The 17,299-nt window shown below is 42.0% G+C and overlaps 1 protein-coding gene across 6 annotated transcripts in view; it reads left to right on the top strand.

The window, feature by feature from the left end:
* The window catches only part of klf12b (Kruppel like factor 12b), a 301,395-nt gene that overhangs the window by 261,089 nt on the left and 23,007 nt on the right, over positions 1-17,299 (top strand). For all 6 annotated transcript variants that reach the window (XM_063048451.1, XM_063048453.1, XM_063048450.1 and 3 more), the window contains one exon: positions 17,041-17,198. In XM_063048451.1, coding sequence (XP_062904521.1) covers positions 17,041-17,198 — 158 coding nt within the window. The remainder of the gene's footprint in view (positions 1-17,040; positions 17,199-17,299) is intronic.

Below are 17,299 nucleotides of genomic sequence, written 5' to 3'. Positions count from 1 at the left end.
CTTCCAGAAGTCCACAATCAGCTCTTTCGTCTTACTGATGTTGAGTGCCAGGTTGTTGCTGTGACACCACTCCACTAGTTGCATATCTCATTCCTGTACACCCTCTCATCACCAGCTGAGATTTTACCAACAATGGTTGTATCGTCAGCAAATTTGTAGATGGTGTTTGTGCTCTGCCTAGCCACACAGTTGTGTGTATACAGAGAGTAGAGCAGTGGGCTAAGCCCACACCCCTGAGGTGCACCATTGTTGATCGTCAGCGAAGAGGATATGTTAGCACCAATCCGTACAGACTGTGATTTTCAGGTTAGGAAGTCGAGGATCCAATTATAGAGGGAGGTGCAGAGGCCCAGGTTCTGCAACTTCTCAATTAGGATTGTGGGAATTATGGTATTAAATGCAGATGAACAGCATCCTGACATAGGTGTTTGTGTTATCGAAGTGATCTAAAGCCATGTGAAAAGCAATGGAGATCGCGTCTGCCATTGACCTATTGTAGTGATAGGTAAATTGTAATGGGTCCAGGTCCTTGCTGAGGCAGGAGTTCAGTCTAGTCATAACCAACCTCTCAAAGCATTTCATCACAGTTGATGTGAGTGCTACTGGGTGATAGTCATTAAGGCAGCCCACATTATTCTTCTTTGGCACTGGTATAATTGTTGCCTTTTTAAAGCAAGTGGGAACTTCTGCCCGTAGTAGTGAGAAGTTGAAAATGTCCTTGAATACTCCCGTTAGTTGGTTGGCACAGGTTTTCAGAGCCATACCAGGTACTTCATCAGGACCTGCTGCCTTGCGAGGGTTCACTCTCTTTAAAGACAGTCTAACATCGGCCTCTGTAACAGAGATCACAGTGTCATCAGGTGCTGCAGGGATCTTCACACATTTATATGACTATTAATAATATATTAACATATGAACAGGGTGGAACAGTTGTGTAGCAGTTAGCAGAACACTATTACAGTGCCAGCGATCAGGTTTAATTCTGCTACTGTCTGTAAGGAGTTTGTACATTCTCCCCGTGACTGGGTGAGTTTTCTCCAGGTGCTCTGGTTTCCTACCACGTTCCAAAGATGTTTTTAAGTAGTCTTTTAATTAGGCACATGGGTGTAACTGAGTGGCGAGTTATTGGGCCAAAAGAGCCTGTCACCGTGCTGTATCCCTAAATAAAAATAATTAATTTTAAGAATAGAAATATGAAACCAGAGAGGCAGTGAGGTGTTGCTTGTTAGATTGTTGCTTAACAGGAACAGATTGTTGTAAACACCACCAGTGTTTTTGGAGAAGACAGAAATTTGCAAAGGTGAATCCTCTACCTTTACCTTTTAAATAATTATTTTTTCAGTAATTGTAAGTTTAAAATGTGTTCCTTGCATTGTCAAAAGTCTTGAATCACTATAATCAGAACTTCAAAATCAGAGTCCGTGGTTCAAACAGGGATCACTACTTCGATCGAATGCTAACATCTCAATGAGCGTGGGAATGCTTGTTTTCTTCCTGAGAGATGGGTGACATGTCAGAAGATTGGACAGAATACAAGAAATGGCAATGAATGATGTAAAAGAATAATGAGGGAAAAATTAGACCATGAGATAAAGAGAGCCAGAGATATCGAAACAGACTGTGAGAGTTTTTGTCGATGTTTCCATAGAAGGTGTAGGCCTTATAGAAAGTGAGCGTAGAAAATTAAAACAACAAAAGCAAGCTGCTGGAAGAACTCAGCTGGTCAATCAGCATCTGTGGAGGCAAAAGTGACATTTCCAGAGACACTATCTTGAGCCAAAATATCAGCCCAGGTTTAATGTCACTGGCTTTTGTCATGAAATTTGTTGTTTTGCGGCAGCAGTACAATGCAATACTTGATTTTAAAAAGCTATAAATTGCAATAAGAAATACAGTGGATTCCAGTTAATTGGGACACATCAGGACCTGTACATTTTGGCTCAAGTATGCAGCTGCCCCAGTTAGCTGAAGTTTCATGGAAATAGTTTAACATGTATAAAAAAGGCAACCTATCATTTAACTGAGTAACAAATTATGTATTGAAATGAAATACACAACAAATGAGAACACTAGCAATACTACTATAGTACTACAAAACTATTAATTCTTGATAGTTAATGACAGAGGAATTCAGCATGTGCTGCCGCTTTCATCAAAATGACTACAAACAAAATCAGTGTGGGCACCTCGTGTAGATAATGGACTGCCTTCGTACAATGCTATCAGTAATTGCATCCTTCAAATCTTCATTTTCATTGTAACATTCATGACGATTGTAGATACCTTCAAATTCTTTGCAGTTCCAGCATCTGCAAACTTTCTTGTGTTTGTAAGTAACAAAGTGCTTTTATTCTGAAAATATGGAGCTGCACAGCAGGAATGTGCCTGACAATTTAAAAATGCCACAGGAAATGCAGGGAATGGAGGCATATGGATTATGTGCAGGCAGATGGGTTTAATTTAGTATGGCATCATAGCACAGATTTAGTGGGCTGAATGGTCTGTTCTTGTGCTATACTGTTCTACATACAGCATTACTGACAGCACACCTGGTATTCAGTGCAGTATGGTCTACTAAGTTAAGTAAGGGTGTTAAAACATTACAAGTAGTTCAGAAAGTTTTTCACACTAAAACCTGAAGTGGGCACATTTTCATAAGGAGAAATGTTGTACAGGCTAGACTTGTGCCTGCTTAGAACAGAGAGGTGTCCTTGTTTGAAACTTAGAACATTGATGGGTCTTGACAGGATGGATGTAGAGAAGATATTTCCTCTTGGGAGAGATTTCAGAACTAGGGTCACTATTTAAGAATAGTTGTCACCCATTCAAGGTGATTTATTTTCTATTGTCAATTTTTGATTAAAACTGCTTCAAGTGCTCTTGGAATGTTTTTAAAGTGAAGATGGATGAATATCTCACAAGCCAGTGGGTGTAAGGTTACTGACACTGGACAGCTCGTGGAGTGGAGCTTACAGTCAGATCCAGCTTGATATTATTTTCGTATGCTTGGCACTCTGACTTTACACGGCGCAGAGTGTCTCTCTAGATTATATGAACATCCTCCAGAAAGTGAATGGACCTGAGCTGAATAGAAAGGGAAGGACATTTAGGAATTACTATTGGACTGTTTTGTGGGTAAACAGATGCTTGGTAATCCACTGCCACTTAATTGGAAGGGTTTGATCAGTTTGACATGTTAGAGCATGGGTTCCCAGCCTAGTGGCCACAGGCCTCTTGCTCACTGGTATTGACCCACGGCATAAAAACGGTTTGGAACATCTGTGTCAGAGAAATAGATAAATAGATGTTATTGATCGCTGAGGAAATTACAGTGTCCCAGTAGCATTAAAGTGCACAGATATACAAATATTAGAAGAGAAGAAAGAATTTTAAAAAGTTACCTTAAAAATAAGATTTATAAATCAAAGATGTACAAGATTACAAGATTTCCAAGTTCACACTGATAAGATGGTAGTGCAAGAATTGCTATAATATTGTACAGTAATGGATGCACATTCACGCATGCTATAAGAAGTAATGGTAGTATTGCACAGGGTGCCTGCAATAGCAGTGTGCTTTTGACTGCAAAGTTTTCTAACCCATCATTTATGGATGAAATTCATCTTAAACTCTGGCTAGAGAGGTTTGAGCTCCTTCCTTGGAGTCAGAAAGATATGTGTTCAGTCTCACTCTGCAGCACTGAGGGAATGCTGCCCTGCAGAAGTGCAACTTTCTGGGTGAGACATTATATTGCAGAGCAGAGGATTTGTCCTGGGCTGTCTTTAAATGACTGGGGGTCTATCACATTGCAGTTATGGTAGTGTGCTCTGCAGAAAACAAACTGCTCTAGTTCCTCCATTACAACGATGAGTACAGACAGTTCTCAGATTTTGTAAGATTTCCTTTCTTGAGAACCTTCTATAAGCTGATTTCTCTGTAAGAAGTGATGTCCATTTTCTATAAAGACCATATTGTATCAGTCTAATTACTTTCTATTATTCTTGCATTTCATCAAATATTCATCCTCATGCACTACTGTTTCCAGTTGTTTATAAATACCTCAAAAGATTATATTACTTTTTTGAAAAATGCTTGAAAAATGTTAAGGGATAATTTGCATAAATTCTGAATTGTGCAGGTCAGGTCATTCATAGGGAACCTTTGAGCAAATAATTAGCTGTTAAAGCCCTGTGGAATGTCCTTAAAAGACCCATCAGGTGTTACATAAATGCAAGACTTTCATGTATAAAGTTTTTTAGGACTCACATTTACAAGTTGTGAATTCTCCTTGCACCATCTCGTGGTTATAAATGGAAGTGCAATAGAAACATCTAAAATGACAGCTAGGGGTCGGTACACAATAGAAAAACGTATTGCCATCGGTTATTTATTTATTTATTATTATTAAATTTGTTTCTCTCCTTTTTCTCCCTCTGTCCCTCTCACTATACTCCTTGCCTATCCACTGAGCTCCCCCCCCCCAACCCTTTCTTTCTCCCTAGGCCTCCTGTCCCATGATCCTCTCATATCCCTTTTGCCAATCACCTGTCCAGCCCTTAGCACCATCCCTCCCGCTCCTGTCTTCTCCTATCATTTCAGATCTCCCCCTCCCCCTCTCACTTTCTAATCTCTTACTATCTCTTCTTTCAGTTAGTCCTAACAAAGCGTCTCGGTCTGAAGCATCAACTGTACCTCTTCCTACAGATGCTGCCTGGCTTGCTGCGTTAACCTGCAATTTTTACGTGTATTGCTTGAAATTCCAGCATCTGTAGGTTTCCTCGTGTTTGCATTAGTGCCTTTTCTCATGGCCTTCATAGGATTGCCCAAGGCTGCCCACAGCCGATGAAATAGCAAACGTTACACACTAGCCATTGAGCCACTTGCGGTAACCAGTAGAAATAATTTGTGTGGTTCAATGATGTAATGGTTTCTGCTACCATACATCAAGCAAGAAGGAAAAAAGATGTAGCAAAGCTATCTACAAAGGATTTTTTTTTAACTTGTTCTAACTTTAAGCTGAACTGAAATGCTAGTGCAGTACTGTGGGAGTGGTGGACTGTCAGGGATACGGTGTCACAGATTGGAGATTAAACTGAGTCCCCAATTAATTACCGAAGGAGACGTGACCAATCTCTTGGGACTATTTTGATGAAGAGTTTCTGTAGTCAGAGTACAATGCTACTAGTTAGTCCTCACTCCTCGAGTCATAGAGCAATGCAGCGCAGAAACAGGCCTTTTGGCCCATCTAGTCTGTTCCAACCTGTTTTACTGCCTAGTCATCATCTGCCCACACTCAGACCATAGCCCTCCATACCCCTCTCATTCACTTACCTATCCAAACATGTTTTAAATGTTGCAATTGAACCTGCATCCACCACTTCCACTGGGAGCTTGCTCAACACTCACACCATCCTCTGAGAGAAGTTCTTCCCACTCGGGGTCCCCTTAAATATTTCACCCTCTCTCAGCATTGCTGGGAAATAAAAGCAGTGACTGCTGAGTGCAGATCCTGGGTCGAGGGACCACGTAAAGGGCTGAGCCTCTGAAATGTCTGCACCTACCCTATGGTTTCTACAGCAGCAGCCTAGAGTCAAGAGCTCGGCCATTCATCAATGACCACACAGCTTCCTGAGGCATTTTGGGAGGGGATGTTTTAGAGAAAATCTCAGCCCACCTTCATTAGCTTCAATATACCCAACCTTCAAAGATTAATAAAAATGTATTAAGTGTCCTTATTTTAAAATATAAATGTACAGTATATTTTTAAACATTAAGAGTAAAAGGAACTATGAAAAACATTTAAACATCTGCAGTACAGTAGAACAGTACAGTGTGAGAATAAGGCCTTTGGCCTACCACGTCTATGCAGACCATGAGACCTGTCTCATTCCATCTGCCTTCACATAGCCTATATCCCTCCATCCCCTGCCTGTTCATGTGCCTCTTTAATTGCCTTTTAAATATTTCTGTTGTCTATCTGCTTCACCATCTTACAGGCACCTGCTACTCTCTGTGTGGAGAAACTTGCCTGGCAAGTCTCTTTGAAAGTCTCTAAACTAGCCAGTTTCTTTGGCCAATCAGAGCCACCCCCTCCATCTAGATGATGAGAAGGGTGGGGTGGAGATGGTCAGTGGAAAGTCTGTTGCATCAACATACATGCAGGTGAAGAACCATGACTAGCCAAAGACAGTTTTGGGATTTTGGGTGGATGGGGCGGCAAAGAGACAGCTATGCAGTAGCATAAGTGGGAATAATTGTTGGTGACAGGCATTGTGGGAAATGACAGTGATAATTGAGAGGTGCAGAGGGGAATGAAAAGGGTTGAATGTATTAAACATTCCTGTTTAATGGCATAATAAGTTTGTTGCCTCATATCTCTCATTGCTACAGTTGGAAGTTCCCACTTGCTTCAAAAGTGTGAGCTGCCTTAATGACTATTGCCCAGTAGCACTCACATCTATAGTAATGAAGTGCTTTGAGAGGCTGGTTATGGCTAAAATCAATTCCTGTCTGAGCAAAGACCTGGACCCATCGTAATTTGCCTATTGCCACAGTAGATCTACGGTAGTTGTGATCTTATTGGCTATTCACGCAGCTTTGGATCACCTAGACGATACAAATACCAATGTCAGGATGCTGTTTATTGACTATAGCTCAGCATTTAACACCATCATTCCTACTGTTCTCATCAAATAGTTCCAGAACCTGGGCCTCTGTACCTCCCTCTGAAACTGGATCCTCGCTTCCTAACCAGAAGACCACAATCTGTGCAGTCTGGTAATAACATCTCCACCTCGCTGACGATCAACACTGGCACACCTCAGGGTTGTGTGCTTAGCCCACTGCTTTACTCTCTCTATACCCATGACTGTGTGGCTAGGTACAGCTCAAATGCTATCTATAAATTTGCCGTTAATACAAGCATTGTTGGCAGAATTTCAGATGGTGACAAGAGGGCGTACAGGAGCGAGACATATCAGCTAGTTGAGTGGTGTCACAGCAACAACCTGTGTCAGTAAAAATGAAGAACTGATTGTGGACTTCAGGAAGGGTAAGATGAGGGAACATACTCCAATCCTCATAGAGGGATGAGAAAGGGAGAGAGTGAGCAATTCCAAGTTCCTGGGTGTCAATATCTCTAAGGATCTATTCTGGACCCAACATATCAATGCAGCTGTAAAGAAGGCAAGACAGCAGTTATAATTCAGTAGGAGTTTGAGCAGATTTGGTATGTCACCAAAGACATTTGCAAATTTCTACAGATGTACAACGGACAGCGTTTTAACTGGCTGTGTCACCGGCTGGTATGGGGAGGGGGGCACTGCACAGAATCTAATAAGCTGCAGAGAGTTCTTCAAGGAACAATCCCTCAAAAAGGCTGTGTCCATCATTAAGGACACCATCATCCAGGTTATACCCTGTGCTTATTGCTACCATCAGAAGAAGGTACAGGAGCCAGAAAGCAGATACTCAACGATTCAAGAACAGCTTCTTCCCCTCTGCCATCTAATTTCTGAATGGATATTGAACCCATGAACACTACCTCACTACTTTTTTATTTCTATTTTTGCTCTACTTGTTTAATTTAACTATTTAACATACATATATCATCATCATCATCATCATCAGGTGCTGTGCCCAGTTTGAGCTTTGACTGCCATGGCCCACACACTCCTGTTTCAGGTCAAGTGGATCAATTCATTGGTAGTCATTTCCAGTTCTCTGGCTGCTGTCTCCATCATCATTTGTCTTTGCCTTCCTCTTGCTTTCTTCCCTTCAATCTTTCCCATAATTACCGTGCATTCTAACTCCTCTTTCCTGATCACATGTCCAATGAAGTTAGGTTGCCTTTTCATGATCTCATACATTATTTCTCTTTTTGTGTTTGCTCTGTTCACGACATCCTCGTTAGATATTCATTTCGTCCATGATATTCTTTGCATCCTCCTCATATATTTACCTGCTGTAATTCATGCTTTCTATTATTATGTATTGCATTGTACTGCAGCTGAAAAGCTCACAAATTTCATGGCATATGCTGGTAATATTAAATCTGATTCTGATCCTCATCTCCGGCAATCCAGGTTCAGTCCTGATGGCCAGTGGAGTCTGTGTGGAGTTTGTACATTCTCTGTGGGGAGCTTCCCTCTATGTGCTCCAGATTCCTCTCACATCCATAACAGCACAAGACACGGGGAGAATTAGGCCAATCAGCCCGTCAGATTAGCTTTGTCTTTGCATCATCCCTCTCAACCCCACTCTTCTGCCTTCTCCTTGTAACCTTTACACCCTTACTAATCAAGAACCTATCAGCCTCCACCTTATCTATACCCAGTGATTTGGTCTTCACTGCCTCTGTGGCAATGAGTTCCATAGTTTCACTATCAGTCTAAAGAAGTTCCTCCTCATCTCTGTTCTGAAGGGATGTCTCTCTATTCTGAGGCTGTGCCCTCTGGTTCTAGATTCTTTCATTATAGGAACCACCCTCTCCACATTTATTCTGTCTAGGCCTTTCAATATTCAATTGTTTTCAATGAGATCCCCCCCCCCTCCACTTTTTTCTAAACTCTAGCGAGTACACTCCTCGCATATTAACCCTTTCATTCCTGGGCTCATTCTTGCGTACCTCTTCTGGACTCTCTCCAATGCCAGCACGTCCTTCCTTAGATAAGGGGCCCAGGACTGCTGACAGTACTCCAAGTGCAGTCTGACAACTGTCTTATAAAGTCTCATATTATAAGAAAGAGTTTTGTAAATTGCCCTCAGTGTGTAAATGATGATAGAATCTAGAGGGTATTGATTAGAATGGGATTAATGCTGTGAAGTGCTTAATGGCTTGGTGAGCCAAACAGCCTGCTTATATGCTGTATCACTTCACAACATCAAACATTTCCAGTTATTTCCTAATGATTAAGAATTGCCAAAAATAAAAAAATATATATATACTTGGAGTTTAAGTATTCCAGAAAATGTTCTAGGATGGTTGGCAAATCTGGAAGTTAGAGGCAGAATAAACAGAGTTTTGGGGAGCTTTGATTTTTAAAAAAGAGCATTCATTCACTGAATGGCTCTATCTAATTGTTTGTGTCCAAGTCAGACTCTCTTGCAGTGTGGAGAAAATACTGAGTAGTTCATTGAATGACTAAGACACACCAGGAAAACAATAATGTGTGTTACTACTAGTTTCGAGTCACCTGCTCCTGAAATATTGGTGAGGAGTCCTTCTCCCAGGATGCCTTGACTTATTTATAAGTGGGAAGGCAGGCATGACAGAAGTGGAAACAGGGGAATAGAGCTTTTGCAGCTACCATTCCCGCTAACATATTACAGGAGGTTTGATGATCTGATTGATTCTATGAAGCTGCTAATACCCCCTTCCTCTATTTGACATTCCAGGAGGCAATGAACTGACTAGTTGCCCGACTGAGGGGCTTTTCATGCCAGACAACAGAATTGAATAAAAAGCCCACAGCTCCCTGAAAATGGCTGCACAGGCTGACAGGGTGGTAAAGAAGGTGTATGACATGCTTGATTTTATCAGCAAGACTCAGGAAGCTAAGTTACACCTTCACAAAACAATGTTTAGGCTGCATCTGAGCTGTTACACTCAGTTCTGGTCACATCATTATAGGAAGGATGTGGAGGCTGTGGAGAGGGTGTAGAAGTGGTTGACATGGACCCTGCCTAGATTAGAGGGCATCATTAGAAGGAGAGGATGGGCAAGCTTGGATTGTCTCCTCTGGAGCAGTTGAGGCCGAGGAGAGAACTCAACAAATTCTATAGATATGTAGTGGAGTGTATATTGTCTGGCTGCATCAGAGCCTGGTATGGAAACACCAATACCTTTGAATGGAAAATTATACAAAAGTTAGTAGATGTGGCCCAGTCCATCACTGTTAAAGCCCTCCAAACCACTGAGCACATCTACATGAAATGGTGTCACAGGAAAGAAGCGTCCATCATCAGGGACACCCACCTCCCAGGATATGCTCTCTTCTCGCTGCTGCCATTAGGAAGAAGGTACAAGAGCCTCAGGGCTCACACCACCAGCTTCAGCAACAGTTATTACCCCTCAAACATTAGGCTCATGAACCAAAGGGGATAACTTCACTCAACTTCGTTTGCCCCATCATTGAAATGAGCCCACAACCAATGGACTCACTTCCAAGGACTCTTCATCCTAACGTTCTCAATATTTATTGATCATTTATTATTATTATTTCTTTTTCAATTTGCAGAGTTTGTTGTCTTCTGCACTCTGGTTGAATGCCCTAGTTAGGTAGTCTTTCATTAACTCTGTTATAGTTATTATTCTATAGATATATTGAGTATGTCCACAAAATAATGAATCTCAGGGTTGTATATGGTGACATTTATATACTTTGATATTAAAATTTACTTTGAACTTTGATAGAAGTTTAAAAGGTTGAGCAGCATAGATAGACAGCTGGTATCATTTTTCCAGGGTCAAAATGTCTAATAATAGAGGCCATGCATTTAAGGTGAGGAGGGCAGGTTAAAAGGAGATGTGCAAGGCAAGTTTTTTTATGCGGTTTGGTAGGTGCAGTTCGGAATGCGCTGCAGTGTAGTGTCAACGAATGTAATAGAGATATTTAAAAAGGCTCTTGGAATGTGCACGGAACAGAGGGATATGGACATTGAGTAGGCAGAAGGGACTAGTTTAATTGGGCATTTAATTAGTTTGGTGCAACATATGGGTGTAGAATCTAGTCCGGTGCTACACTGTTTTATGTTTTTTTTTAAACATACTGGGTAAACGTACAGGGAGGAGGAGGAGACAGCGGCGTGACGCAGCTTGTACGGCCACTCCGGTGAATGATATCTGTAATCTGTCAAGCAGGGTGCCGTGCACAATCCTCATTTGATGGAGACAGACGTAAGAGAACGGAGAAACATCTGGAGAAACTTATGAAATGCCTTTTTCGCTGCTGCTGCTACTGTGTGATCCAGAATCTCCGGAGGGGAAGGCCCCGAGTCCTCGGCTTTGCTTGTTGCTCGGTAGCCGGGATGGGGTCGAAGGGCTGGTCGGAGGCTCGAAGTTTTCAGACGAACTCAGAGTCGGCTGTGGTCAGGTGCTTCCAATGCATTGACAGTTGTCGGCGCCTGGAGGTTTATGGCAGGGAGAGTTTCACCCTTCTGCCGCCTGCTATCGGGGACTATCGGGAGTCGATCGGAACTTTGAGACTTTTTTTTTTATCATGCCCATGGTCTGCTCTTTATCAAATTATGGTATTGCTTTGCACTGCTGTAACTATAGGTTATAATTATGTGGTCTTGTCAGTGTTAGTCTTTGGTTTGTCCTGTTTTTTTGTGATATCACTCTAGAGGAACATGTATGCATTTCTAAATGACAATAAATGAGGACTGAGTGTCCTCATAATATAAAAAAAAAATTGCTGGGCATCTGGTTTGACCAATGGGAATCATGATCTAAGCAAGTGACTTGTTGAAGTCATGGGTGCTTCAGGTTTTCCAGGTACTGCAGGAAGTGGGTGTAATGTCAGCCTCCATTCTATAGAAAATATTCTCCTAACAATCAGCCAGGCAGAGAGGGAGGGGTAGTGGTGAGTAGAAGGAGGGGGAGAAGGATGGTGGGGGCAGGAGGGGAGGAGCTGAGGGAAGGAGGGGGCAGAATGAGAGTGGGAAGAAGGGGTTGGGATGGAAAGAAGAGGAAGAGGTAGGTATCAGGGAGAAGAGGGGAAGAGTATGTCTGTGGTGAAGGGAGGTTGGTGGTGTGTTAGGGAGGGTGGGAAGCTGATAGGAGGCTGTGGTGACAAGCAGGAGGCTAGCAGAGGACTAGGGACTAGGTTGCCACTGGTGGGGATGTGGGGTCAGTGAGGTGGGCAGCAGGTGGGAATGGGAATTGGGTCAGTGCTTGGTAGGGACAGTCTTTCAGTTTGGAGAGAAGATCATAGGATGATCTCAGCACATTGGCTTCACCGATTAGCCCTCTGGCATTGAGGCCACGTTATCTACTGAGTGCAACACAGCAATGTTATCCCTTCAGTTCCCAAAGGCTCTGTTCCTCAGGAAATGACATCACCATGGTAGCATTGGGATCATAGGCGTAACCTAAGGAATACCCAGTCAAAATTTTCCAAGTAGCACCCTTGCCTACTTTGTCCACGGCGACCTGAGAACAGAAAAAATCACATGGTAACCATATGCTAGATTTAAACCTGTAACATCAGCTGAATGGAAGCTAGCGGGAGGGATGGCGGAAAAGATAAACAGCGGGAGGGCAGGGGGAGTATGCTGTGGTGCAGAAGGCCTATGCGCACAGTTTAGTCAAGTATTTGCCAACGCGTGTCTGTTTTGTCCTGCCACTTTGGCCACTTGGATAAGAATCTGTAACTGAGTTTAGGTTGAAGGGTCATTGAATGTTTAGTGTCGTGGTCTTGTAACTAGGAGCTTAGATAACTACTTGTTTGACTTGAAGTGTTTGTTTGAGTGTTTTGTTATTTGTCTTGTAACTAAAGAGTTCATGTGCTTAACTTGCAATCAGTGTTTTCTGCTCACCAAATCCACAAATCTGCTTCGCGGTAACACCCCTCTACAACCAAAATGAGATACCTTGTGTTTCATTGGAAACTATCTTTCAAAACAAAACATAGTAGATCCCCCCGGCCATTAAAGGTCTGAGGGTAATCTGCATTATTATATTAGTCAGTATACACCATATTTGAACAGCAGTGGAGCAAATTGGATGTTGTCAGCAAGTTGGATCAATGTGTTGATGCAGCACTGTAGACCACGGTTCAAGGGTTCAAAGTACATTTATTATCAAAGTATGCATGCAGTAAAAAATTCTGAGATTTGTCTTCCCCACAGACAACTACAAAGCAAAAAAAGAACAATAGAACCCTGAATGAGAGGAAAAATATCGACCACTTCACCTCACGTAAAAAAAAGTCTCGCAAACAACAACAAAAAAAACAAGCGAGAAAACACAGAATATAAAGCACAAAATCAAAAGGCATACATTTCAGTTCCGTTCAGTGTTTATTATCTGCAGGCCACGCCCATTTCAAAAGCGTCGGAACTATTAACAAAAAAAAGGAGTGACCAGAAACCAGTACACATCATAATGTGAGTCAGATCCATAAACTGCTGTGACTGAACCTTGCTCTATCCTCCACCAGCATCAGGGGAGCAGCGAATGATGGGAGGGAGGGAGAGAGAGAGAGAGAGACCGTCACATGCAGACACCTTCCTCTAGCAGCAAGCAGTGAGCAAGAGGCTATAAACATCACTGAACACTCGCTCACCTTGATGATCCCAGTCTCACTTTGAGCTTTAATTGGTGAAAGATGGGATCGGTTATGGGGTCATGCCCCGCCGCCAGGCTTTCTGACCTCCACGACGCACCCTTTGCTCGCGGCCTCATGGAACCGTCTCAGAGACAGCAGAGTGCCAGATCACCCAATCAACTTGAAAACACACCGCCAGAATGTAGATAACAGGCTCCAGCAGGACCACATCTGAAATAAAAAGGAAACATAAAAGAAATGAAGGAAATTGCTCCGTGACATGTCTCGAGGATGTCGCCCTTGGGAGCGTTGCTCACTGGCACCATCTTCTTCTGGCTTTGTTTACCTCATTTCCAGCTTGTTTTGGTTTTCTCGGAGAAAATGAATGCATTTTCCAAAATTCTTCAAAGTCTTGCATTCATTTTCTGGATCTACAGCTTTCCTCATTTTACTGCAGTGGTAAATAGGGAGTGCCACAATTCTATGCTGAGCTTCCTGAAGTTACAAGGGATTCAGAAGCTTCCCTGCAATTGGTTGAATTCCTTTGGAAAATCTGAGTTGCCATTTTGGTGCATTGACTGGGCTCAATCAGAACAGAATTCACCCAATTCTGATTACATCAGTGTTTCAGACAATAAAATAGACTTGGAATAGACTTCGTTTTTGTTCTTACTGAGAGCATCCATTCTGATCTAGCTGGGCTTCAATAATTTTGTTTACAAATGAACACTGGCTATGCTCTTGAAAAATCTGTGTTGCTTTTGTGTGTGCGTTGCATAAACAGTATATAGAGTTAGTTGTCTGAGTTAGCTCTGAGGGCACTGAGTCAGCGGCAGAGTTTCTGTATTTTGTTAAGCACTATGGCGAAACTCTATGGCCGATCTTGCTTTTCTTTCCATGCCTTCCTTTGTGAGGTTTTATGATTCAGCAAGGCTGCAATAACAACAGTGGTCTGGAATGCTGCCAGGGAGTGTGGTGTGAAAGACAACTCAGAGATGCGAGAGCCAATCAGATGATCGATGACCAGTGATTCACACCTATCAAACTGTTGCTGGGAGACATGGGCGATGACTTTAGGCCTTGAGTAGACATAATATTATAACACCAAACTCTAGCAAGTCAGCAATAGCTTCAGACTGAGTCAAAACTGTAGAATCCTAAATTTGATAATCCAATAATAACATAGTACCTGTAGCAAAATTCACATTTCACCAGGACAAAAAGAATCCATTTGGTCCATTGGGTCTATGTCAGTGCTCAGAAAATTCCCAACAATCCGATTCGTCCAAGTACCTGTTCTCTCTTGTGTACTCACAACCCCTCTTTCTTCCCACATGCCTATCCTTCACAGTGACCCATTCACCTAACAACCAGGGATGTTGGAGGAAACCAGGGAGAAACATACACGATCACAACAAAACATGCAAACTCCACATAGACAGCAGCGGGTGTCAGCAGGAGTGAATCCAGGCTGCTGGAGGTGTGAAGCAACAGCAGATTTACCTGCACTTCCACTGAGCTGCTCACCTTTAGCAGCCCCAATGCAATCCCAAGAAACCTACAAAGAATGTGTAGTACTTGATACTGTGCTCATGGCACAGTGGTTGTTCCTGTTCTCTCCAAAGTCTTTAGTAGCACCGTTTCCTGGCTGCTGACCACCGATAATTCAGGTTATATTTCTGAGTGGCTACCATGTTCTTCCCAGTTGGAATCATTGGGAGGTATTGAGATTGCCAATGAAGAAGTCACATGAGAAAGATATGGTGATTCATAAACATGAGAAAGTCTGCAGATACAAGAAGTCCTTTCGGATATGGTGACTGGTATTTTGGGTTGAAGTAGGAGGATAGTGATTTGCTCAGTGAAATTGGGTGAACGAGAGGGTGTTGGAAGTAACAAGGGGAATTACTCACCACAAAGGCAGTCAGGGACTAAACAGTCAGACAAACAGCGCCCCCATTTCAATTCAGCAGTGGTGCAGATGAACCCATTTTAAAAAGAGCGCAAAGGCATTGAGGTAAAATCTTGATATTAAATGATCTTGTCTTTAATTAATTTTTTGAAAAGCGTTGGTTTAACTAAAAGTATGTTTTCTTCTGTCTATACTGCTTGTTTCCTCTATAAAGTAGCCAGCATAATCAATAACCTACCCTGCCCAGGCAATCTCTCCCCTCTCCCAAAAGCACATATCACCAGACTCGAGGACAATTTCTGTCCCATTTTTCTCAGGCCGTTAAGCAGACCTCTTGCACAATAAAATGGACTCGAGCTCATGATTATGACCTTGCACTTTATTGTTTACCTGTACTGCAGTGTCACTGTAGCTTTTACACTTTATTATGCCTTGTTATTGATTATACCTTGTTCTACCTCAATGCACTGTTTAATGATTTGATCTTCATAAACAAGCTTTTCACTGTATCTTAGCACATGTAAACCAATACCAGTAACTGAAACAGGTCGGAAATGTCATTGGGAATTACCCAGCACACAGGCAGCCAGCACTCCCATTTAAACTCACCTGTGGTGCAGATGAATTTTAAAGAGAAAGGGAAGACACAGAGGTAAAAACAGAATATGGTTAATTGAGACACATCGGGACTAGTACATTTTGGCCCAGTTAAACAGCTGCCCCAATTAGCTGAAGTTTCATAGCAATGGTTAAAAAGGTATAAAAAAGACAAACTAGCATTTAACAAGTTATTTATTTAAATGAAATACAGAACAAATTAGAATACCACCAATGCTACTGCAGTACTGTAAATTTGTGTATTAGTTCTGAATAGTTATCGACAGAAGAACATCCAGTGTAGGTGTTCTTTTAATTGATAGTAAACATACAAATTCAGCAGACACCTCATGTAGATAAATGAACTGCATTCACACAATGCTATCAACAATTGCATCCTCCAGGTCTTCATTTTCATCGTAACATTCAAGATGATTGTTGACACCTTCAAATTCTTTGTAATACCTAACTTGAAGTAGTGAAATCATTTCATTTTCATTCCCAGCCATTTCTGGCATCTGCAAGCCTGAATGCTTGAAACTGCAGTGAGCAAAACAGTTCTGCATTGTCTTACTGCTTATTTGTCACCGACTACCAGTGACAGAAATCACTGCTTCTTGAGTACAAGCACACACAGCTGACACTATTTAAAACTGTTCACTCTAAGCATGGTGTAGTATCTAACAGCCACACTAGTGTATGTGCCTGATGTTAGTTAGGAACTGTGCGGCAGCAATCTCCTGCCCCAATTAAGCGGCACGGTGTCCTAAGTAAAGGGAATCCCAGCTATTTTCTCGATTAGTTTTTGTTCTTTAAAAGTTGTCCCAAATAAACGGCTGCCCAATTAACTGGAATCCAGTGTATTATATTATCTTATCATTAATTAATTTCTAAAAGATTTGGAAAAATGTACATCGAGCACTAATTCCTAAATATGGGAGAAATTTTCCTTTGCTTCCCAAAAACTAAATACCTCACTGAAGTACATACTTTACACATTCAGTTGTATTGAATCCAGTGTGGGTGATGAGCACTGGAACCTGATGCACACACATTTAGAACAGGCTATGAAAGTCCAATTTCTCTCATGACTTTCAGTGTTACAGGGAACATTAGCCGGAAATCATATCTGTCTGCTTTAAGTTCGAACTATTCCTCCGCACGTTGGTGCTATCTCATTCCATTCATGTGTAATAATCAAACCATAACCCCTCAGTTCTGGTGTATTCATTCTCTGGTCATTGTGTTCTTTCTTTACAGTGCAGACTCTCCTTTCAGTATTGAGAGCACAAGACGCCAGCGGAGATCGGAGTCCCCTGAATCGAAGAAACGGCGCATTCACAGATGTGACTTTGAGGGCTGCAATAAAGTCTACACAAAAAGCTCTCACTTGAAAGCACATAGGAGGACACATACAGGTAGGAGGCTACTATGGTGTGCCTACAATATTAAAATGCTATAAATGGGACGAAAGTGGAGAGAGAGCAACAAATCACAAGTCAAAGGATTAGGTTAGATG

Source organism: Mobula hypostoma, chromosome 5 (assembly GCF_963921235.1).
Source record: "Mobula hypostoma chromosome 5, sMobHyp1.1, whole genome shotgun sequence".
NCBI classification, from domain to species: domain Eukaryota; kingdom Metazoa; phylum Chordata; class Chondrichthyes; order Myliobatiformes; family Myliobatidae; genus Mobula; species Mobula hypostoma.
The sequence above is the reverse complement of the archived record's forward strand: the minus strand, read 5'-3'. Positions and strand labels throughout refer to the sequence as shown.